The 23,605-nt window shown below is 37.3% G+C and overlaps 2 protein-coding genes across 6 annotated transcripts; both read right to left on the bottom strand.

The window, feature by feature from the left end:
- Positions 1-1,650: 1,650 nt before the first annotated feature.
- On the bottom strand, positions 1,651-15,117 carry LOC135932802 (probable C-mannosyltransferase DPY19L4). Of its 3 annotated transcripts, none has more exons than XM_065470457.1 (19): positions 14,763-15,117; positions 14,485-14,634; positions 12,558-12,682; positions 12,379-12,469; positions 12,065-12,186; positions 10,270-10,415; positions 9,988-10,111; positions 9,766-9,900; positions 9,394-9,525; positions 9,166-9,267; positions 8,994-9,067; positions 8,734-8,892; positions 7,007-7,135; positions 6,802-6,922; positions 4,647-4,703; positions 4,473-4,555; positions 4,253-4,385; positions 3,778-3,936; positions 1,651-3,377 (listed from the first exon to the last, which is right to left on the bottom strand). In XM_065470457.1, the coding sequence occupies exons 1-19, from the start codon at positions 14,851-14,853 to the stop codon at positions 3,213-3,215; spliced, it is 2,298 nt and encodes a 765-aa protein (XP_065326529.1). In that variant the 5' UTR covers positions 14,854-15,117; the 3' UTR covers positions 1,651-3,212. The 3 variants fall into 3 exon arrangements, with proteins under 3 accessions (XP_065326529.1, XP_065326531.1, XP_065326530.1); XM_065470459.1 differs by having other exon boundaries at positions 7,016-7,135; XM_065470458.1 differs by having other exon boundaries at positions 14,485-14,628.
- A 562-nt stretch (positions 15,118-15,679) lies between these two features.
- Positions 15,680-23,164, bottom strand: LOC135933605 (hepatoma-derived growth factor-related protein 2-like). Of its 3 annotated transcripts, none has more exons than XM_065471705.1 (10): positions 22,855-23,164; positions 20,087-20,224; positions 19,858-19,983; positions 19,658-19,768; positions 19,426-19,569; positions 19,257-19,337; positions 19,026-19,145; positions 18,815-18,955; positions 17,953-18,084; positions 16,122-17,874 (listed from the first exon to the last, which is right to left on the bottom strand). In XM_065471705.1, exons 1-10 carry the CDS (start codon positions 22,904-22,906, stop codon positions 17,801-17,803), a joined length of 1,119 nt encoding a protein of 372 aa, XP_065327777.1. In that variant the 5' UTR covers positions 22,907-23,164; the 3' UTR covers positions 16,122-17,800. The 3 variants fall into 3 exon arrangements, with proteins under 3 accessions (XP_065327787.1, XP_065327777.1, XP_065327783.1); XM_065471711.1 differs by having other exon boundaries at positions 16,126-17,874; positions 18,815-18,952; XM_065471715.1 differs by lacking the exon at positions 19,658-19,768 and having other exon boundaries at positions 15,680-17,874.
- Between the last annotated feature and the right edge of the window lie 441 nt (positions 23,165-23,605).

The raw sequence follows: 23,605 nt of genomic DNA, 5'->3' as shown, positions 1-23,605 counted from the left end.
TTACTGCAATTTTGCCAGTTAATCACAATGAAAATAAGAGACTGAAATTACTACAAACTGCTTTTTATAATGTAAAAATTGCCTGCAGTTATTATCTTGCATCCATGAGTCTTCTCTGTGGTCTCCTGCTTGACAGCTCCATCTCCAAAATCCTTTGTCTCATATAGCCACTATCCTTCATCTGCACCAAACCATCTCGGGCTTGCCTCTAATTTTGTTTCCAAACCACTCAAGCTGAGCTGTTCCTCTGAAATACTCTTTTCTAATGTTCTCCATTCTGGTTGTTTTTATTAAATTTAATAACTGAACTGACGTTATTCAGAGCTTATATGTGCAATAATGTTTGTTCAACTTAAAACGTACATTTTTGGAGCTGTAGTAGATTAAACATACAGTACACAGTTGTTGAGCCGCCTTTCATGGTTTTAGATTCCGTTTTATTGAATAATGCACAAACATACATTACAAAAGTGTATAAAGCAAAAACAGAGTTTGTAAAAATCTAAAGACTTAAAAGTCATTATTTGGTATGACCACCTTTACAGACATACCACCTTTACTCTTCAGTGTATTCTGAACTCTTTTGGGAAAGCTTTCTTGTATTTTTTTTTTTTTTTAATATTTAGATTTCTTGAAGAACATTCAAAGCTTATCTTTGGATGTTGGCTGCCTTTTTTTCTGTTCTTTGTCAAGGTGATCCCTCACTCTGTCAGTAAGAGGTGCGGGCCCTGGCTCTGAGGAGGCCAATCCATGACTGATAGTGTTCTACAGTGTTTTTCTATGGAGGCTCTTGTGTGATTTGGCATGCCTCAGCCATTTTCACTGTTTCTCATCTTTAAGAACAGCTTCTTGGTACAAACTCTTCCACTAAGACCATTTCTGATGAGGCTTCACTGGACAGTAACTGGATGAACTGAAGGTGTGTTTTGTGGTTCAAATGCAGGGGAGGGGTAGAGCAGTGTGTTTAGGGTGTGGTGTCATGGGAAAGCTGACCAACACAGCTAATTTCTATTGTATAATCATGCCTTTCCTATTTGAGTAGGATGCCAGGACCTGACAGGAGCTCGGTGCGCTTCAGTGGAGACGGGCAGTTGTAATGCGGCCTAACCGGAATCACTGGAAACATTAAAAATAAACATCCAAGTGCCTGCGAAGCTGTGCGCGGTGGGTCCTTTACATCACAAGATCTTTGCTGGATTTTTTGTTGTTTCTTAAAGAGATGATTTTTAGATACTGTTTTAAAAACACTGCACGCCAAGACAAAATATATCCAACTTTTGGCTAATAGCTCTTTAGGAATCATTTTGTTGGTGTAAAAATATAATTTACTTCAGTCAAACTGTGTTATCGTAGGTTTTTTTTCATAGATTAAGCAAAATAAATGATACAAATTATGTTTTTGTGTGACAGACTGCCAGTAAAGTGCCAAAATATACAATAGAAAACTATCTTTTTGCTACACTGTCTGTAGACAGTAGTGGTTCATCCATTGAGGTAGATATCTTTTTACTGCTTAGCAAATAAAATCTTCCTCTGAAAATAGTCAGGTCCTGCATGAGTATGAATGTAATGAGGACAGGAAAGCTGTTACTGATGGATTCAAAAAGAAACATCAGATAATGTTAAAAGAACCACACAAGAAGATCTCAGTGTTATATTTATTCACCTCACACACTCACCACCTTGTTATCTGTATGACAGCACCAAGAGGAATTCACCACCAAAACCCTAAAGTAACAGCTCGGAGATAGGAAATGATCAGTCGTGCCTGGAAGTGATGAATACAGACATAGGAGCAGCCATGTCTTTACATAAGGCATCCAGAACCAGCCTCCACCACCTTAAAATGCTGAAAGAGCTCAGTTTAGAAGATTGTGCAAGTCCTGGATAGTTCAGTCAACTCTTTTTATATAGACCATGAATACAACCATCTCATGTCAAAGAAATAAAATAAAGCAGAGCACAATAAGAGCAACCAGTGAGTTCAGACATATAAATGTGTGTGTAAAGCAATGCCTACTTCAGATATCAGTTATTTTCAGTAGATTTCAGGCAGCAGTAACAAATAAAAACTGATAACACTCTTCTGCACAGTCTCCTTCCACTTCCCTTTAACAGATCAGAGCACACAATAAACAGCAAACAGTACAGAGAGACGCCTTTCCCACGAAAGCCGACCAAAGCAGCAACAACCCTTCAAAGAACAGCGCGTACACATGGACTGCATGAGTATTTCATGAGCAAACAAAGGCAGAGCGTGACAGAAAGCAAGAGCATGTATGCTTGTCACTATTTGGTTTTTTTGGTAACCTTACATTACATTATCTAGCAATAAACTGTTCTGACTTATCTTATGTGTTATCCTGTTATAAAGCACGTTTATTTTGAAATACTTGATTGCTGATTATGATTATTAGCTCAGTGATTCAACAGTCTAATTATTTCCTTTAAATCAAGACAAAAATGATCAAACTATGCTAGTATAATACATGAAATTCATAATTTAGACAGAAGACACCCATTTCTCTTTAAGTAGACAACAGTAGCTGTGATTATAACACATGAACAGAACAGAAAAGCAAAACATTTAAGACAAAAATCAAATTAAATACATAAAGATTTATCCCCAAGAAAAGGAGTTTAAAGCCCCCCCCCCCCAAAAAAAGGGTCAAGAGCCACACTGGAGTGTCTGCGGAGCTCTGGTTTGAGCTAAATGCTAATGCCATAATTTTTTAATCAGCAGCCTAACTGATGTTGATTCAAAGGTCTACAGTTTTGCAGGTGTTTAAAAAAATAAACTTGATAAAAGTGATTGAAAATAAAGGAAAGGAACATAATTATGCATCCTAGCCAATCACTGTCAGCACAAAAGGGCCAATCAGTGAACAGGATTAAACCTCTGGCTGCTTCATTTCATGGCAAACACTTTCCCCTTCTCAGCCTACACTGATCTCTGCGACTCACAGCTTCATTAAAACCATTCATAGTAACATTAACAGTAACACGTGGCTTATAAAACTACAGTACAGTGATTAATAATATGGCCGTCCATACATGTTGTTTGGCCGGTGCAGTGTGCTCAGCTGAGCCTCACTGTTTGAATGTGCAGCTTCCCCACTGACACCATGATAATCAGAGTTTTCTCGCCCCGGTGTGCTGATCTGTGGATACGATCAGGAACATCGGATGAGGGGCGGAGCCGCGCTCAGCCATCAATACTGAAAGGAGATGACAGAGTTCACTTTGTAGACGTGGTACGAGCGGTTCCAGAAAACTCGTGTGAAGTAGTTTGTGTAGGGCGAGTAGTTCATCTTTATCTCGTGGCAGAATCGTCCATATTTGGAGAAGGAGTATATCTCGCCTTTGTCATAGACGATCTGCAAGAGACAAACATAGAGATCATGAGTGAAAGTATAAAAGACTCGAATTCTGTAGTGTTTGCAAAATATTCTGCAACTAATGTCTTGATTATGGCTAGATGATTGGATAAGTATTATTAAAAAGAAAGTAGTAGCAGAATATTATTTATTCTTGGACTCCGCTAGAGTAGCTATGCATGATTTAAAGTTAAAAATAATCTTTATTGATCATATTCTGGGTTCTTAGTGTAGCCACTGTCTGTAACATGCTATTTTAGCTCCTTTTCCTTTAAGGTCAACCATCCTCAGAAGGTCTAATCAGTAGGTGGGTGTACCCCAGAGGACCATATTATTGATATCCACTCAAAATTGTCCAATCTGTAAGAAATCTATAACGGAGGAAAAGGTTTAAACTCACATGTCCGTTGGAGATGTCGAGCAGGTCTTTGATCCTACAGCCCTTATTAAGAGTGAGCTCATTACAAATCGACTCTTCAATGATCACATAGTTCGTTTTTTGGGCGGTCAGAAGCTTGTAGATGTCCTCTGCAGATCTCATTGCGTACACCTGGTATGTCTGGGAAAGGAGAGGAAAGATAAGCTCCTTTTATTTTCTGTCAAACTTCAATTGATTTCATTTCAATTTTATTTGTGTTGCACCAAATCACAAAAACAGTCAGTTTAAGGTGCTTTGCATTTTAAAGACCCCACAATAAAACTAATAATTTACTTTGAAACATGTGGAACACCAGTCTCTGTTTGGACTAAAATTCACATTCACCACTCTAACCAATATGACTAACAGGCACTTTTTATATCTGATTATAAGACACAAGTATCTTCTTGACAGCAGCACTGTTAAGGTAATAGATATGTTGTCAATGATAACTCACATCTTCAGTCCTCTTCAGCAGGTTGATGTCTGAATAAAGAGGTAAACTAGTTACAGCTGAACCCGAACACAACTTCACTGCTCCCAGCAGCTGTGGACTGCCTGCGAACACAGCTGCCACCGGAGCCTGTGACCTACGTGAAGAGGAAAGACGACGTCTGATGCCATGATAAAATACTTTACAAATATCTTTATAAATACAGGAAGTTCTAAGGACCCACTTGATCCAGCTCATCAGCTCCACTGTGTCTGTATCGTAGAACTCCTGCAGTTCTGATAACTCTGCTAAGACACGAGGGGAGAACTGCAGAATGGGACAGAAAGAGCGTTACGCAGGAGATATAAAGTGTGTCTAACTTAAAGAGCTCCCACGGAAAAGGGGCTGAAAGCCTCACCTCTCTCCACAAACTGAAGCAAATGATTGTGGGAACAGCTGTGCTCAGAATCAAGGACTGGAGGGTAAAAAGAAAACATGGTGAGCAACTGTGTCGATACTTACTCCTTTCTCTTCATGAAAAACATTTTTTTAAATTTAGCTTTAATGTATTTATTGAACTGTTTTGTAATATAGTCAGATTTTTGTAAACTTATTTTTACTTCTACTGCCTACTTTTACTTACTGAATTTCTTTATGTTATCTTCTTTATTTAAGTGAACTTCTTTCTGTGTAATTTTTACTTTATTGAGAGATCTATTTTGTCATATTGTATTAATACGCTGTTCCTCTTCATTTAACCAAAACAATTATAATAAAGTTCATCTTTAACTTTGATGTTTCAGTATCTTATTTTAGCTTCTTCTTTAAGTTCTTACTTCATGTTATGAGCTAAAAAACGATTTAAAGATAATGATAAAGATAAGTAAAAAGTAAAAACAAATACAATACAGAATAATGAGGCTTTCAACAATAAGCAAACGCATGGTAAATGGACTGACTTATGTGTTTTATTTTCTATTTTCTGGACTTATATAGCGCTTTTTACAACATGCCTCATTCACCTATTCACACAAACACCTTCTTAAGTGCTTTCTATCTAGCAATCACACACTTTCACACTCCAATGGATGCACTGGAGAGCAACTTGGGGTTACCATCTTGCCCAATGATAAGTGGCAAGAAGACTGGAGCAGCTAGGGATCGAACCACAAACCTTGCAATCATCTACCTGTACTTCCTGCGCTACAGCCAAGAATACAAAATAAGGACAACAACCACCATAAGCTGGTTAAAAAAGGACAGAGTTTAGATGGGGATGGGTATGAGCCTAGACTTAAAAAGAGAAATAGAGGGTGCTATTTTTATGTCAAGGTGTAACCGATTACACAATTGTGGAGCAGTGACCGTAAAGGTTCTGTCACTTTGTTGTTTGAGGCACAACCTTGGGACATGTAACATTAAGAGATCATGTAAACAAATAAGACTTATAATATAAGCCAGGGTTTTCCCATTAAGGGCCTTAAAACAATCAGTAAAATCTTAAACTGAATTCTAAAATAAACAGGAAGCCAGTGCAGTGAGGCTACGACTGGGGTGATGGGCTCATATTTGGTAGTGCCAGTCAGCATTCTTACTGTGCAACCATCTGCAAAGAAACAGAGGGAGATCTAGGTATAGTGAGGTACAATAATCCAGATGTGAAATAATAAAAGAATGGATGACTTTTTCCAGAGCACGCAAAGACAGGAAAGATTTGAGTTTGGCATTGACTCTTAAATTGCTGTTTTTGGCAACAGAACAGATTTGTTTGTCAAAGCAAAGCTTTGAGTCAAAAATAACATCCAGGTCTAATTTGATACAGTCTGTTGGCCAGAACCCTGAGTTACCCAGATGAATCAATTGGAGTTTGAGTCTGGGTGCAAAACATAGACAATAGAATTAGATATAGAAAAAAAATCACTTGTCTGAATGTGTGTAATTGGGGGTGAGTGATGTTTGAAATAAAATGTGCTTTGAATGCTCAGTTAGAGGGAAAAAGTACTCCACAGGTATCAGTCCATTTACCATAAATATGGGATGAGATTATCTAAAATACTGGCAAAAGAACTAGATTTGAATGGACCAAAGATTTGTCACTGTTTAGTCATCTAACCTTAAATATCTTCAAGATAGTAGGAAATCCTGAGATTTTCTACTGTCTTCATCAGCATAGAAATGAAATGAAATAATATGGCTCCTAATACTACCAATAGAAGCTGATAAAAACAGAAGAGGACTGGGCCCAGGATAGAGCCCTGAGGGACCCCACAAGACAAATGGGCAGGGAGTGATACACACAATAGGCATACAGAAAGTCCTGTCCACAAGACAGCATCTGAACCAGTGAAGAGGTCCAACAAAATCAGTGCTGCATTATCATCCATTCATTCCTTTAGATATTACCGGCAATTTATAGATAAGATACTATTTGTTTGGACACTTAGCATAAAGGTAAATTAGAGAGACAGTATATACCTAAACCTCCCCTTCTGTGCAGATTGTATTAAAAGGAAACCTGTTTACTTTAAGACATTTGGGTTTGTTTCTCATGCACTATAAACAAACATCCATACCAATACTACAGGGTGGATGGACTTCAGTTTGAGCCACTTAAACACTGTCATCCAGAGGTCAGGAGAACAAACCCCAAATGCTGTAAACATGCAGACGTATGGTGTCCATAAATACTTCATCCTGCAAGAAAGAAGAACATAGGCGATGAAAAGCTGTGCTGAATAACATAAAGTGAACAAACCTCAATTATAAAAAAAAACCCACCCAACGTACCCATCGAAGAGCAGAGCGAGACCCCCAAACAGCATGGTGTGGAAAACATGATAGACGACCTCTGGGTGCTCTCCTATTCCTCCATTTTCAAGGCTATAGGTTTTGCACAATGGCTGACCGCTGTGAGGGAAAATTACATTAAGATTTTAGCCAAAAGTATAAATATAATGAGTGCTTAAAAAAAAAACAACAACACAAGAGTCACCAGCAAATGTCACTGTGTTATTGGGTAAACACATTTTTCTAACATAGTATCAACTACCAGTTAATTATTAATCTACTAGACACATGTAGACTGCATTCGTTATCAATCAATTTGCATATTCCGTTCAATTCAATAGTTTGGTACAAACATTTAATTTCATTCAATTTCCCACAATATCAGCTCATCTGTTGGAAAGCTGGTTATCATTGTTGATCAACATCTGAACTTTGAATTTCATATCTCTAAGTTCATCCAGTCTTGTTTCCTTCATAAAAGAGAAACTGCAAAAATCCTGTACTGTCATTTATTCATTTTGAACTTTTAGTGCACACTTTATTTTCTCCTGCCTTGAATACTGTAACTATTTTTATTTGCATCTCTCAGATCTTACTAATCCAACTTCAACTGGTCCAGAATGCAGGCTGCTAATGAGAACTAGCAGGCGTTTGCACATCATTTCCATCCTTGCTTCCCTTCACTGGCTTCCAATGAAATTCAGAATTCACTTCAAAATTCAGATATAACTCATCAAGTGCTACACGGCCAGGCTACTGAAACCTTATAAGAGCAGTCTCAACAGCTTCTTAGATCAGCCTCTCTCATTGAAAAATCAGAAGTAATCATACTTTTGAGATTGTAGGGTCTAAATCTTGGAACAGCCATCGGGAGAGTCAGTGGTTTGCTTTCAACTCCTAAGACCCGAGCTCTTTCATGGCATGCATTTTTAATTTTTCTTTGCTATTTGGGTTGATTGGGACCTAAAGAATGTAAAAACAAAGAATTACCAGATTTTTTTTTTTTACCTAATTTTTGAGAAAAATGAGATCCACATATGAGGACATTTGTTTCAAATTTTGATAGAACAGTGGCAGTATAACGTCCTCGTAAGTGGATATCAGGCCCTTGTAGAGAAAAATTAAGTATTTTGGTCTAGACGTCCCAAAATGTGATGTCCACATATGTGGACGCCAGGTCCTAGGAGGTTAAACAACATCTGAAAAATAATTTTTAAATGTTAGCCTTTCATTAATCCTTCTCCGATTAATTTTGGCCATACTCTCCATCTAATGAATGTATAGAAGTGTGCATGTTGGAATAAATGAATGACTGTATGTTGATTATGTGTCTGTATTAAACGTGTCACTTTTATTTAAACTGTGAAGCACTTTGTAACTGTGCTTTTTAAAAAGTGCTGCACAAATAAATGTTTATTTATTAGTAACAACTATAAAGGAGCTTGTTACGACTTACGTAGTTAGCCAGTACAATGGTTTTGTTAAGTTAGTGGTTTGGTAACTCAGTGACAGGTGTGCCAATTCAGCTGCTGCAATTGGTCTAGTAACTTGGATCAGGTTCACCTTATCTCCACTTCTTTACCATGTTTATGCTGTTGGCAACTTTTGGAGCATTGAGGCAACTTGAGGCTTCAAAACAAGACTTCAGAAACCAACTGATGACAGCATGGTGCTGTCTGTTGTTAGACCAGAAAGACTTTGCACCACAAGTGTTTCACCTGAGCCTTCTGTAGATTGCCTGTAAGGCTGAAAGCAGGCAGACGGTGAGCACGAGGAAGTAGAAGGGGAGGACCGAGGCCTGCGTCAGACGTAGAAATAAGTCCTGACTGGGCGTTTGGAAACTCTCCTGGCACAAGAGGAAGTTGGGGACAAAGTCGCTGAAGAGAAGAAAAAAGAAGATTATTATGTTAGATTACATTAGATTAGTTCTCACTAATAAGGTTACTGCTCTAAGTCAATAACAAAAAACACGACTCACGTTGTTGTGTTGAGTCCAAATTTTACTTCAAGGAACTTCAATATGAAGTCACTCTCATTTGCAGCAATTAGTTTCTGTAAATAAAAAAACAAAACAAAACACTGCATTCAACCCAAAAACTGAGTATCAACCACTGAATGCTACACAGATGCCCTGCTCCCATATGATTTACCTTGACCAAATAACTGTAGGTGATCCCAGAGGTGAAGACCAGGTAAAAATGTAGGAAGAGCTTCATCACTCTTGCCACAAGAGGACCCACCTTCATCCTTTGCTAGAAAAAAAGTACAAATGTTAATGGAGTTACTCCCATTTGAAAAGCTCTAATCTGAAAACAATTTTCACTTTAAAGAGTTTATCTAATGTCATGACTGAGCTGCGAGGGGGAAGCTAACTCTACCTGGAAGTACCTCGCAAGAACCGAGCCAATGAGGAGGCTGAGCAGAGGCGAGCTGAGCAGGGCTGTGTTCTGAAACTGGAACATGTAGGCCAGGAACAAGGAGCTGAGGTACACCTTGTGGATGTCAGCCATCTGTTCATTCCAGAAATGGAGAGATGACGAAGAAAAAGACAGCCAATCAGAGAAGAGAAAATAAAACACTGTTTTATTTAAACAGTCGGCAGGATTTTAGCTGTTTTAAGCTCACAAGTTGCATTAAAAAATATAATCAATGCAAAATTATTAGTTTAAAGTAATATACAGTAAGAACCTGCTGCAATTTCTGAAGAAAACTGTATGAAATTTCAGAAGTTCAAGCTACGACTGTGTTACCTTACGCGGTGGCACCAGGTCAAAAGAATCAAGTAGAAAAAGACAGAAGCCTTGGATGAAGAGCACGTAGTGACTGTGTTCCCAGACCAGGAGGAAGGTGAAGGTGGTGGCACTCATAGTAAGATAGCAGAACATCTACAGAGAATGAGACTCAATCATTAGTCCAACGCTCTAGCACACATTATTTTTTCCCTTTTTTTTTGTGTTAATGAGGCTCTTCACCTCAGTTGAAGAGCCGATTTTGTTTCTCAGGAATCCAGTCAAAGCTGTGACCTGCCAGGAGAAGTAAGGCAGAGCCCAGTTGTCCCGCAGAGGAATAGCATGATCTACTTTGGTTGTATCTGCTCTGTGGGAGAAAAGAAACAGAATTAAATACACCTTTATTAATCATTTTAATAGAGAGGAGGATGTTTGTAGCATTAGTCACCAGAAAGGTTTTACTGGAATGAGAAAACGTGAACAGACAGGCAAAGAAACTTGAACGCGAACGTTTGTTCACCTTACCTGTTGATCACATACCAGGCCACGGCCAACATGCCAGCCACCCAGGTGCCACTCATCACCCAGCTGCACACAAAGAGGGCAGTGACGTAGACCGCCTGCAGGCCCAAAACTGCTCCAATGTAGAAGTAAATCGGTTCCACAAAATCCTGTTTTATCAAGGGAAGCAGTGGAAAAAGACAAAGACGGTGATCCTTAAAAAGTGTTTGTGGTCAAACCTTAAAGTGGCAGAATGAAGTCACTTTTAATTGTGATTTTTCACTCCTAATCACTTCATTATAATAATGTCCATAGCTAGCAGTACTAATGCAGCAACATTTACTCCTGCAGAAGCCTTGAGGCAGATGCTTAATGCCAAAAACACTGATGAAAACAGCTCAGCTGACATAGGTAAGCCGGGTTAATCAGCTGTGACAGTAAAACAGGGTCTGCTTTGTTTGGGCAGCCCTATTGCCCAAAGGCTTATCAAAGCATAAATTATACTGAAGTTTGACCAGTTTGAGTTTTAGGACTTGTACTAACACATTCCCACATTCTCTTTGCTTTTTCCATGTACGGTGCATTTAACACGGGTGGGTACGCCCTCTGTACCACTAGTTTCTATTTGGATTTCCATTCTCTGCTGTAAGCCAGACTTTTGTTATGCAGTCAAACCATTTATGTTTTCTCCAGATCTACAAGCCATTAAGGAATATAATTAAAATACTAAACCACTGCAAAGCGATTGTATTTTATGTGCAAAATTGCGCACATTTTAAACGTAATACTTGATTCTCTTTGCTGCTGCACATGACACACAAATGCAAACTAAATATGGAAATGTTCTGCTCTCTCTCATATCCCTGCTCTAACATACTCAGGATACTTGCATTTATACAGCCGTTACAGTTAGGACTTTAACGCCTTTCATTTTAAACTATTTTTATGTAATTTATACTTACAAAAAGGGGACAATATCTATATCTATAACTTTCAAATGAACAGAAATTCTGAGTTAAAGCATTGTCTTATACACTCCTTTAATATTAAAAAACGCAAACCACTAAAACAGTGCACTGAAGCACTAATATCAGAACTATATCTTAAATATCTCACCTTAAGTATTTTTGTTTGACAGATTAAAGCCAAAAAACCTCAAATATCTGAATAGGAGGAGTACAACCTGACAGAAACAGACTCATCTGAACTGGAAACGCATAGAAACATTGCCAACATTCAGACCTTGCAGCTGAATACCAAACAATATAGTTAGCTAAATGCTCCTACACCATTAAAGTCAAATAAATGGAAATGAAAAAGCAGCATTGCTCAGTTTTGCAAAGGAACATTTATCCCACTCTTCTCCCTTTTCTGCTGCAATTAACCTAACCCCACAGTATTTCTAATGCCTCATGAAAATGACTACAAAAACAAACACTGGAGGTTGCATTACATCTTCAGCTCTGCATTTTGAGACAACTGAACTATTCTGGCTATTTCCAGACAAAAGGCAAAGTGAATGGGGAAAGCAAAGAGAGCTAATGGGTTGTTTCCCCTGAAGATGAAAGAACCTTCTCTGTCCAGACAGAAGGTTCTTTTATGAATATAAAAATGTTGATTTGGGTCCTTTTAAGGACCCAAATCAACATTTTACTATTTATGGATCCAAGGACAAACCTTGCTTATTGAAAGAGAAGGCACTCAGCCTCCAAGAATGAGAGTGGACCTCACAGTGGTTTTTATGCTTTATTTTGCTTTGAGATACACTTACAAAGAAGACAACCCAGGAAATGTAAAATCTGATTAAATAAATCCTCACCTGGCTGCCTGTGACTCTGTATATGAAGCTTGTGATGAGCTCCGGATAAAGAGACAAACGCTCGACTGCGTTAATGGTCTGACCTGAAACAGTCCTGTTATCTACCACCAGCTCATAAAACCCTGTAAAACACAAAACAACAGAGCTGAGTCATAAGGAAAGCGGAATATTAAAGTCATTATCTGTGCTATCTGTGGACTATTTTAAACTGTGAATCATACAAATCTACTCTATAATAGAGTCCAAGAATAAAAATATGGAAAAAATATTGAAAATTCGCTAAGCCTTTCATGAAGCAGGCAGTGTGCTTGTACCTCGCTCAAAGGATGGTGCTGCGATCAAACGCTTGTAGTAGTAATAATAGACTCCACTGCCTCCCTGGAAAGTGATTTCACGCTCCAGCTCCTTAGAAATATACAAAGTAAATTTTAGAGCTCGTATGATTGGGCAGCAAAGTAAAGATAAAAAAGGAAAAGGAAAAAAAGTCACCCACCTGTCGAGTTGAAAACCAGAACTTCCTGTCATGATATGTGGACAGATACACTGCATATAGCATGCCACAGGCAATAGATGCCAGACATCCAAAGAACACCCGGACTAGCCGCTGTAAGAAAACAGCTGAGGAGAAGAAGCATTAACAGTAAACAACATCATCAACGAAAAGCTTCTGTAGGTCTTAAATGTGAGAGGAAAGATTTTTGACTCACACACTTTAAATAACCATTTTCTACCACACACTATTTCTCTTTGTAGCTGCAAACTGAGCTGAACAGAGAGATCAATATCATATATACTACTATGACAAAAATAACATTACACCCGCCACCAAAGTACAGCCAGAGACATTTTACACATTAGTCCCCTACACATTGCAACACGTGCAAAAAAACTAAACTTCTTCAGAGGTGTTTAAAAATCTTACAGTACATAAAAATTTGGTGCAGTATGTACAAAAACTCTACAAGATGGAAAAATACACTAACTGCAGTTTCAGTGTTTACTGGAAGCCAGAGATGCAATATTTCATGACTCATGAAGTCGAGACATATATTTTAGTTCATTTGAACCAACACCACTGCAGGACAGTCGACTTCTGTTACTTCACTGAGTCACCGTGGCATGTGTTTCAGCACCTGGTTGTACTTTTGATGCCTCTCTTGTCTGTATATGAAGCATTTTCAACTACTCTCCCAAAGCATCTAACATTTACTAAGCTTTCTAAGGGTGTGCTCACAGTAGGCACAGTTGCCTTATACCATGTCTGAGCACAGAGCCCCCTTCCTCCTCACACTTCCCTTAATGTTTCGGGTCCCAGCGCTTCAGTTTGTCTCAGCATCTCAACAGTTCTCTCTTTCATTCTCTCACTATTCTTGAACGGCACAAGCATTCCTGAAGAACTTGCTTGCAGAGCAAAATGAGGTTAATGATTTTATGTATTTTGTGGATTAATTATGTGGTGCTGTCCTCACTGATTTGTTATTTACCTAACCAGCTAACTTTCATAGCTGGAACTCGATTAGTGTACTGTGCCCAAAAACAACTTGCTCAACCTTGCCCTGGCTACTTCTTTAACTTGCCGATGGCACATTTGCCGAACTGTGTCCCTGCACATCAAACAGCTCTATTAATGAGAAGGTCAGCACTCAGAAGTATGTAAAGAATATTTTTAATTTTGCATGGCAGTAAAAATTAAGAGACATGTTTCATCCGATGGCTTTCTTCAGTGTTTCTGATATGCAATAAAAGCATATAAAGAATAATAATAATAATAATAATAATAATAATAAAGGAAGTAAAAAAAATGACAATCCGTCATTTCATGTCTTTTATCATACATCCCAATATAATAACACATAAATAAGCTAAGGCATCGAGTTTTTACACTCAATGCCATTCCTAATGGAACTAAACCAGAAACCTACCTACTGCTTGTGAAATTGCAAACCATTACACCATGGAGCCACCAAAATATGACATACATAAACATGCATTTATGTAGGATGACAAACAATTCAGTTACATTTTCGGTTGTCTCATCTATACAGTGCGTAGCATTTTTTTTTTTTTTTTATACTTAATTTGAAATTACAACTACTAAACTACAAAGCTTTGCATGATTCACATTTTCTCCTCCACCTGACTGGCTGAACCTTGCAAACAGGGGGTTTGAACAGCAGGTGGGTGGAGCTTCCATGCCTGAGATGTTCTTACTGACATCATTCAGAGCTACAAATGCAGGAAAACTGTCTGAGACAGAGCTTCTACAGCAGACTAAAGCTTTTGGCTCACGGGGGATCACTTCATGGAAGCATAATAGGTCCCCATTAATGTACAGCATGAACCTGACCATCAAATTGTTTATTTTTTAAACGCCACTGAGCAGCGTATGAAGTGGGCTGGTATGTAAGAAATGGACTTACATGCAGATAAGCCCTTGGCTTTGACACATGACTGGGCTCTGCTTGATTCTTCCTGTTCATGCTGACCGCCTTTAACTTCACCTTCATCTTTCTGCTGCGAGCCATCAGCCGCTGCAGCGCTGGACCCACTCACCTCTTCAACATCTGGTGCTAGAGCAGAGAGAGCCTGGCTGTCAACAGCATCCATACAGAAATGTGCTCTGACATTAAACTGTTTCTCCACTGGAAGCTACACAGCTCATGTTCAGTTAGCAAACTGCTAAGTTAGCTCAACTTACGTTTGATCTCCAGCTCCGACTCCTTTTGTTTCTCTTCCTCTTTATTATCTCCTTCCAAAGTTTCTGATTTCCGGCATCTTAATTCAGTCATGACTAAATCAAATTTAAGCCAAGAGGATCTGTCTGGTGTGTTGAGGCAGCAGCATGCTAACTAAAAAGCAGTTAGCTAATCTAAGATCAAATCGATAAGATAAGCTCTTTAAGGTAAACTCAGCAGATGACAGGCTCCAAACGTTACTTTACTCAAGAGATTTTATCCTGCACGAACTTGTAGAACGACAGCGGCACAGCTGCAGAGTTTAGTTTGATGGTGCCTGTGTGGAGGACTGAAGTTAGCGCTGCTGCTGGGCGGAAGTTGCAGATGACAACAGAAAGCAGCGAAGAAGAATCCAGACCAAACTCAATGGAAAATTTTCTAATTTAAGACAAATAAACGCCAGCGAAACGCAAAATAAATAACTACAAATAAAAGAACAACTTTGATTTATAAATAACATTTACCTTTCTAAAGAATTTTTCAGACCACGTTTTAACACTGCCATTGACGTGTTCTTTTTCGCATTATTTCGTAAAGCAAATGTCCATTAAATTGATACCTGACAATTTACAAAACAAAAAAATCAATTTATATGTTTTTCAATTACTGTATTGGTAATTCTTTGCATTTTTATTACTTTTACTTTCTTAAAAAATATATTAGAAGTGCTTCTTGTGTAATTTGTCAGTTATTATTATCTTATACAAGGACATGTTTATATTTAATAGTGTTTCCTTTGGCAAATACTCTGTACCTTGGATGTTGTTTTTGTTTTGTTTTGAGTAAACCTTTACTTAATGAAAACTGGGAAATTCAATACTTTTATTGAAAATAATATTTAAGCACAAAACGGACTAAACACATGAACAATAGTACAAAAAGAAAATATAATCATTTGCAAATACAGCCAAAAACATTTTAACAAATCAGTTACAATATTAAAAATATATATATATATATAAATAGAGCAATAGGTCTTTTCCGATAACCATAATTGTAAAATTTGGTAAATGTTCATTGCTTGTATGTTTTTTACATATTCCCAATTTTTCTTTCAGGTTTTACAGATCATTCATAAAAAATGGAAAGAGTAATTTATTATTCCAGAATTAAGAATAACCTTTTTGATAAATAAAGCCAAGCAGTTGTATAAATATTAAATTTTCATTTCCTTCATTATCAGACCAAATTTTACTTTTCTGATAACCTTGAGGAAACTGAACACATTAACACACTAATAAAATTAAAAAGGTGAGCACATGTTTTAATATCTCAATCATAGAATAAGTATAATAGTATTTTTTTATCTGTTGTCTTAAGAATTGCAAGGACAGATATAAATTTGAGACGCTTTTCTTTTGAAATGTTACCTTCTTGAACAACTTTCAAGTTGCCATTTGTACAATCGATGAAAGTATGTAAATACATATTGTTTAAGTAAAAACTAGTGATGTTTTTCTACAGATTTTCATATGACACCAGCGTAACATTAATTTTTTGTGTAATTTTCAAGTTTAGTGACTACCATTTTAAAAAGATCTAAAATACAATTTTTCTTTTGCGCACAACATAACTAGTTAGCAACTCTTTATGGTACAGAAGTTATTTCCTTTATTATTTTCTGTTTATTTACGTGTATTACTTAAATGTTCCACTTTTCTTCAAAATGTTTTTTTAACTGTAGATCAATAACATGCCTTATTTATTTGTGTTTGGGTGTTTATTAATAAAGATTTTTACAAAATTATTTAAATAATATGCCATTTTAAATTTAAATGATAAATAAAGAACAAAGGGTCGTGTAAAAAAAAAAATCTAACAAAAATATCACCTTTATAGGTTAGTCAAAATAAATCAGACAATTATTTGGAGATTTTAAAAGTTTAATAGTAGTTTTTCATTGTGTTTTGGGGTTTGTTTGGGGCTTTTTTTTTCCCTTTCTTTCTTTTTCTTTTTACAAATGACAAGAAATGATGTAATTTCACCTTTTAAAATGTGAAGAAATTATGTACAAGCAATTTGACCATTTATTTATTATTTTAGGAAATTTTATAAAATCCTTTTCAGTGTTTATTATTCATTTATTTGTTATAAAGACATTTTAAATTAATAATAAAGTTAACTAGTTGCAGACCCTATAACACTGTCTTATGTAAAAAGAAAATTGTGTAACTGTAGTAACCATTTTTCTTTTTTTAACCACCAAGGTTTTCAAAAGTATTCAAAACGCTGAAACAAACACTAAAAACAAAACACTAATTACTTAGTTGCAGCTCTACTTTTAGAAGGTAGTACATTCTAACAGGACAAGTTAGCCAAGAAAATACAATTAAAAAAGGTTTATGAATAATGCCAGCTCTATATGTAAGACCTATACAGAAATCTCTACTGGGTGACCTCATTAGGTCAAACTGAAATGTAGAATCACTAAGACAAAAGTGGTGTTTCTGTAATTACCATGCATACAAATCAATGTCTGTGATGGACGGCTGCACAAATCTAAAGGCGTCCTTTGTGATTTGGGTTATTAACATGACAAACAATGACAAAAAAAGAATCATTGAAAGCTGAACAAATGTGACTTACTCTTATGTGAATTTCTTTGTGAAAGGACTTTAATTCCAACACAACAGATTTTATAGCTGCATGCTGAGGGTGTACTTAAAGCTAAAATGCCTAGAAGGTGAAATGTAACTTACAGCAATGAGAGCTACACTGTTTTCTTCTTCTTTTTTTTTTAAATAAAAACAAATTAAATTCATAGGAATCAAAAACTACAAACAATTGGCACGTAACATTAAAAAACATAGCATCAAAGACAGCGCATAAAATCTTTAAGGAACCCACAAAATTTGGTCCCACACCTAAAGTCTGGAGTAAAAATACAATGCGCATAAATTAACACATACTAGATAAAGATAAAGCACAGTGAAGAACTTTACATGAACACTAACTGTGACTGTTATGTTTCACAACGCTTTGAGAAATTTGTTTCATTTACTTATTCTTCTTCTGAAGATTCCTCTGAGCCGGCCGAGTCCTCCTCCTCTGGTTTTTCAGCAACATGTTTTTCTCCTTTCATGAATAAGAAAACTGTGTTATTTACTTTCATTTTACTGCAGCATCAGTAATGAGTTGGTATGCAGTTTGTACCTTTGCTGGCTTTCTTTAGGCTTCCTGCTGCCCCAGCGTGTCCAGCATCGCACCTCTCTAGTAGGATTGTCAGGGTTTTGGTCACTTGTGGATGCTTAGCTGCCTGCAGTGGTTTGCCATCTGAACTGTTACCTGATGAATCAGAAGCAATATTAATTTAAAGTCAACATGAATACATGAGAGAAGCAGTATTTACAGACAAATGTGATTTGAAGTTGTGTGAAAAACAAAAATAATTAATTTAAAACTAGACTGTGTGATTTCTGATGGGATTGTGCTTGCTGCTAAAACGCTGGTAGGTTGACAGGTTAACTAGAAAGCTTTTCCTGTGAAAACACATCAGAATTATCCACCAATCAGAGGCACAGCAGAGAGGGAAGACATTAAAATGCACCAATCAGACTGATAACTCCAAATGCCTAATGCTTACACTTGTGTCAGTTACCATGGCTAAGACTTAAGCACATTCCTAGGTGTGGTCTACTTGTGTAATTTATGTAGTAGACTCTAGACGGCTTTGAGAAAATTAATATTCAAAGTTGACAAATTGTCCTCCTTGTTTATTGATAAACTGATGCCTGCAGAATGAAAAATGTGAGCTCAAAATCAAATATTCAGCCGATTAAAAAGAACAAGGCTTTTCTTTTGGTGACAAATTGTTTAATATTTCAGAAGCTTGTAAGACATACGGTAGTTACTACACCAAACGGAGCAGTATGGAAGTTTGTTTCTACCGCTAAAAATATAAAAAAACAAATTAATTAATTTTGCATGGCAGAGCCAAGCTGAAGTTTTCAACGTAATGACTCAAACTTGTAAGTTTATAAATGTGAGATCTCAGTGTGGTGTGGTCAGTCTTTACCTGGCTTCTTTCTTGGACTCCTAGAAGGTGTGCTCTTCTTCTTCAGAGTGGGAGCCTTTGTTTTGGGTTTTTTGATAGCACGAGGTTTTTTCACAAGATTAATCAACGGTTCTTCATCTGAGCTATCATCACTGACTTCTGCTAAAACAAAGATTGAAAATGTTTTAAACTTTTCTTTGTTTTGTTCAAGTCATCAGTGCTGTGAGAGTACCTTTTCTCTTGTTTGATGCTCGCCCTCGTGTCACGGTGCTCTTCTTTGGGCTTTTCTTCACTGGCTTCCTTTTCTTGGCAACGAGGTCCACAAGGGGCGCATCATCATCTGAGCTGCTGTCTGCAAATGAAGCGCTGTTTTAAAATTCAAGAGGCTAAAAACTAAACTACCTATAGTTAAAACCTACTTAAAATCAATCCTTGCGCTCAGCCTACTTAAGACTCTGCCTACCTTTATGTTTCGATGACTTCCTCTTTATCGCTGCCAGTGGCTCATCATCTGAGCTGTCAGTGGACATCTCAGTATATTTCACTAAACGAAACAGCAATAAGTTATTTGAACTCAATAAAAGTCTTGTGGGATATTTTAATTTTAGTTGAGCTCAAACTTTCAAACCAACCCTTTTTCTTTGCAGCATTTCTTTTGGATTTGGTAACTGGGCTTGCTTTTTCAGCAGCTGCTTTTCTCTCGTGCCGTGACTGAGGTTTCTTGGCAACTTGACTCAGAGGCTCATCATCGGAGCTGTCGTCCTTGCCCAGTGACTCTGTGTGAGAAAAGGAATCCCAAAGTAAGTATCTGATATAGCAGATGTCTGACGATACCCCAGTCCACTGGAGAGAAAGTCATCTCACCTTTCTTCTTTCTACCAGCAGTTTTTTTGGTTGGAACTGAGGGAGGTTTTTTCACAGCTTTCAAGGACATTTTGGCAATTTTTATCAAAGGCTCATTGTCAGAGTCTTCGTCTGTATTTAAACACAGAAAGCAAAAATGTGAAGCCATTCACTCTATACACAAGTCAGAAGAACAAACGATGAAAAGAGCATGTGGTCACCTGTGTTCTTGTTATTTGTGCTGTTAGATTTGGGTGGTGTGTTTTCCTTTTTCTCTTGTTTCTTAGGTGGTGCAAGGCTTGTCTTCATCTTTACTAGCGGCTCATCATCCGAGGAGCCATCTGAAGCTGTGAGAGAAGATATAAACATGCAAAATTTAACCAAATAATTGGTCGGAGAAATATTTAGTGTAAACACTTTTACTGATAAAACAGCCGGTATTATCATCACCTTTGTCCTTTTTTGATTTATTGTTGGAGTTGGAGGATAAGCTGCGGGTATTGTCGCATGACTCCTTCTCATCACTCTGTTGCCTCATCAGCAGCTTTGATAGAGGCACTAAGTCCTCATCACTGCTGGAGCTCACATCTGATTAGTCAGAGACACAGTCGGATAAATAACTGTAAATATCAGTAAATATTTGTATTTTTGGTACAGCAAATGTAATAATGTAGTTAATGTTACTTTAGAAAAAAGGATAAGATACTTAATATGAAATCTTTTCAAAAATCAAATCATATTTGTGATTTTTAAAAAAAAACAGCATTCAGATGATTTCTTATTGCATTCACCTTCATTTGACACACTGATTGTTATTACGATTAATTCCTTTATTTGAACATCTCAGATCAAGATATTTTTTCAACAAAGACAAAAAAAAAGAATTCAGACAGACAGAGAAGGACGCAATATACATGTTCATAAATAAAACAGGATGTTCAAAGGTAATTGCAAAAAACCCAGTGCACAATAATACCAAGGCTCAAGAGGCTTCAAATTGGATGCAGAATCATTCATATAAACAATGTCACAATAAAATAAAATATAAATCTGCAGACTGTGCAATGATGCTACACCCAGTGGATGAGAAACAGCGTTTCTTTCTATACAAAAATCCAATGTTGATCTTTAATTTTCTTGATTGGTGCCACAGTTGCACCATATCATACTGTATGTCATATGGCGCAGTATGATTGTGAAACAACAACTTATTTAGCAATATCCATTTATCATGCATTGGCTCAGTACATCCCTTTCTTATCATACACTGAGTACATCATCATTTTCTTCCTCTTTCAGCTGCTGCCTTTTGAGGGTCATCACAGCAGATCATCTGCCTCAATCTCAACCTTTTCTTAGCAATCTCCTCTGTCATACCAACTCCTCCAATATATCCATCCATATATATCCCTCTGCACATGTCCAAACCATCTCAGCCTTGTCTCTCTAACATTGCCTCCAAACAGCTCAACCTGAGCTGCCCCTGCATTTCTAATCGTATCCATTCTGGTTAGTCCCCATTACAATCTTAATATTGTCAGCTCTGCCTCCTCCAGCTCGTCCTCCAGTGTTTTTGTCAGAGCCACCATCTTCAAAACATACATCATAGCAGGTCCACGTGCTCCCTGCAGATCACAATGTCGTCTGCAAACATCCTACTCCATAGAGACTCCTGTCTGACCTCATACATGACCCACTGCAAAGAAATAATGACTGAGACCCAGTCCCCAATGTAATCTCACTTCCACACTACTATCTCACTGTACTCACCATGACCATCATCATGTCCTGCACCACCATCACACCTTCTATATACTTCTCCATCAACACTCTCAAAACATCACGTTTGTAGTATTATTTTTCAGAAACAAAATCGTACTGCTCCTCACAGATCGTCACCTCATAACTTCTCAGCCTAGCTTCAACAATGACTCATCAGCTCTATCCCTCTGTAGTTACTACAGCACTGAACATTGCCCTTATTCTTGAAAATCAGTACCAGTCTGTCTTTTCCATCCCTCAGGCATCCTCTTACTCTCCAAGTAGTCACAGGAGCACGTTCAGTGAGAGACTGAGATTACCAAAAAGCACCACTGAACAACACAGGAAATCATTCCTGCCGTGGCCATCTCCCTGTACAACTCCTCCACCTAATACACTGTAAACACTGCAATAATAGTTACACCCTTTGCATACGCTCTACAGTAAAATAGCAAATTACAAAGTTCACAGATTATATATATTCCACCTCTGTAAAATTCTTTGTCAATATTCTTGATATTTATAATCACCTCTGTGATATTCTTGATGTGTATAATTGCTCAATTTGTATATATTAGCGCTATTTCATAAGTTTGTATTATTTAAATAGTTTAGTCTGTTACTGTTACTGTTACTCTCTTGGAGCAACTGTAACCCACATAATTTCCTTGGGGATTAATAAAGTATTCTGATTCCGAAGACATTCTCTCCTAGACTTCTCCATACTTCCATAGGTATGTCATGTCTTCATCTCTCCCCACCCTTCATTCTCCTCATAGATGCCCTCAGTTACTCCTTACTACTCACCCCGGCCCATTTTCTCCATCCGTAGTGTCGAGTTTCATACAAAACTCGCTTTGAGCCTTCCCTTGCCATCTCTTTCTGATGCCTAGCATCCCTAGTATTCTGTCCTTTCTTTCCCTTTGAATACATTCCTGATAATAACCTATGAATATACAGCCACTCAATGATGCATCTGGTCCACACTGAGCTAATCTTAGCTAGACTTATCATTGATCAAATATTGGAGATTTAATTATGTATTACTATAAAGGCACATATTTTCTTATATAAATTTAAAATCCCCAAAGTCAAAAGCAAAATGTACACGTGAATGTGGTCTAGTTACACGTTCAATAACTATAGTATGAGGAGAAGAGTGTAGTGTTTAGCTAAGTTTCAATTATCCATCACAGTTTATCATTAATACCAGAAGTACGTCTTGTGTGCAAAAGTGATGTTTTGCAAAAATCTCTGATCAAACCATACCCACCGTTAAAAAGATAATTACTGAATTAAATCAGGTTAAACTTTTTCATGTTTAACGCTTTTAAATCAAGCTATCAGCAGTGGCGTGGGTGCTTTACCACGAAGTTATAAGCTAAGTTAGCAGTTAGCTGCGCAGTTCAATAACATGTCTGCCTCTTCAGGTAAAATTAAGAACAGCATCCGGCTACCTGGAGAGTCGTGTGCCACGTTAGCGTGCAGGTCAGCGGTGCTACAGTCCATTATGTTGGTCAGTGTAAGCAAATATTGCTCTTCATCCAAAACGCGCCAACTTGATTTTACTGTTACTTGATTTTCGCTGTGGGTTGAAGGTGGCGGTTTGTTTCAGCTGCCTCTAGGATGTATTTATGAGCCGATATTAACAGAACCGACCCGCAATCTAAAGCTACAGTTTAACAAGCAGATTTTGCAATAACGGGTGTAATACGGTCCCAGCTCATGTTTGATTTGTTTACTTCCGCTTTAGTTTGGGGAGGGAAAGCACTTGGGCGCGCATTGATGACGCTTATTAACGTCATTCGTCTACTTGCTCCACGGTTGCCTCGCAACAAAACCTAGCAACTAATCTAAACGAGAGTCAGACTTGGCGCAAAAGGAATTCTGGATTTGAAATAAAAAGAAAACATCTGTGAGAGAAATTCACAGTCTTCATTACGTCATTAGTTATTTTTTACTATTAATAAAATATTTATTTATTATTACTTACTTTTTTGGGACATAGTCGGCTAACCTTTTAAGAAGTAGTAAGACTACTCGATGTTTGCTCAAAATAAACTTAGTTATTTTCTATTAATATAAAATTAATATGAAGAATAATTCAAAATTGTTCAGATTGTTTAGTGGTTCAATAAACAAAACATTCCTCTGAAAATGGTCAAATATAGGGACTGAAAAAAGTGAAAAAAGCAGCCAATGCCCAAA

This window comes from Pelmatolapia mariae, linkage group LG22, assembly GCF_036321145.2.
Source record: "Pelmatolapia mariae isolate MD_Pm_ZW linkage group LG22, Pm_UMD_F_2, whole genome shotgun sequence".
In the NCBI taxonomy this organism is placed as follows: domain Eukaryota; kingdom Metazoa; phylum Chordata; class Actinopteri; order Cichliformes; family Cichlidae; genus Pelmatolapia; species Pelmatolapia mariae.
The sequence above is the reverse complement of the archived record's forward strand: the minus strand, read 5'-3'. Positions and strand labels throughout refer to the sequence as shown.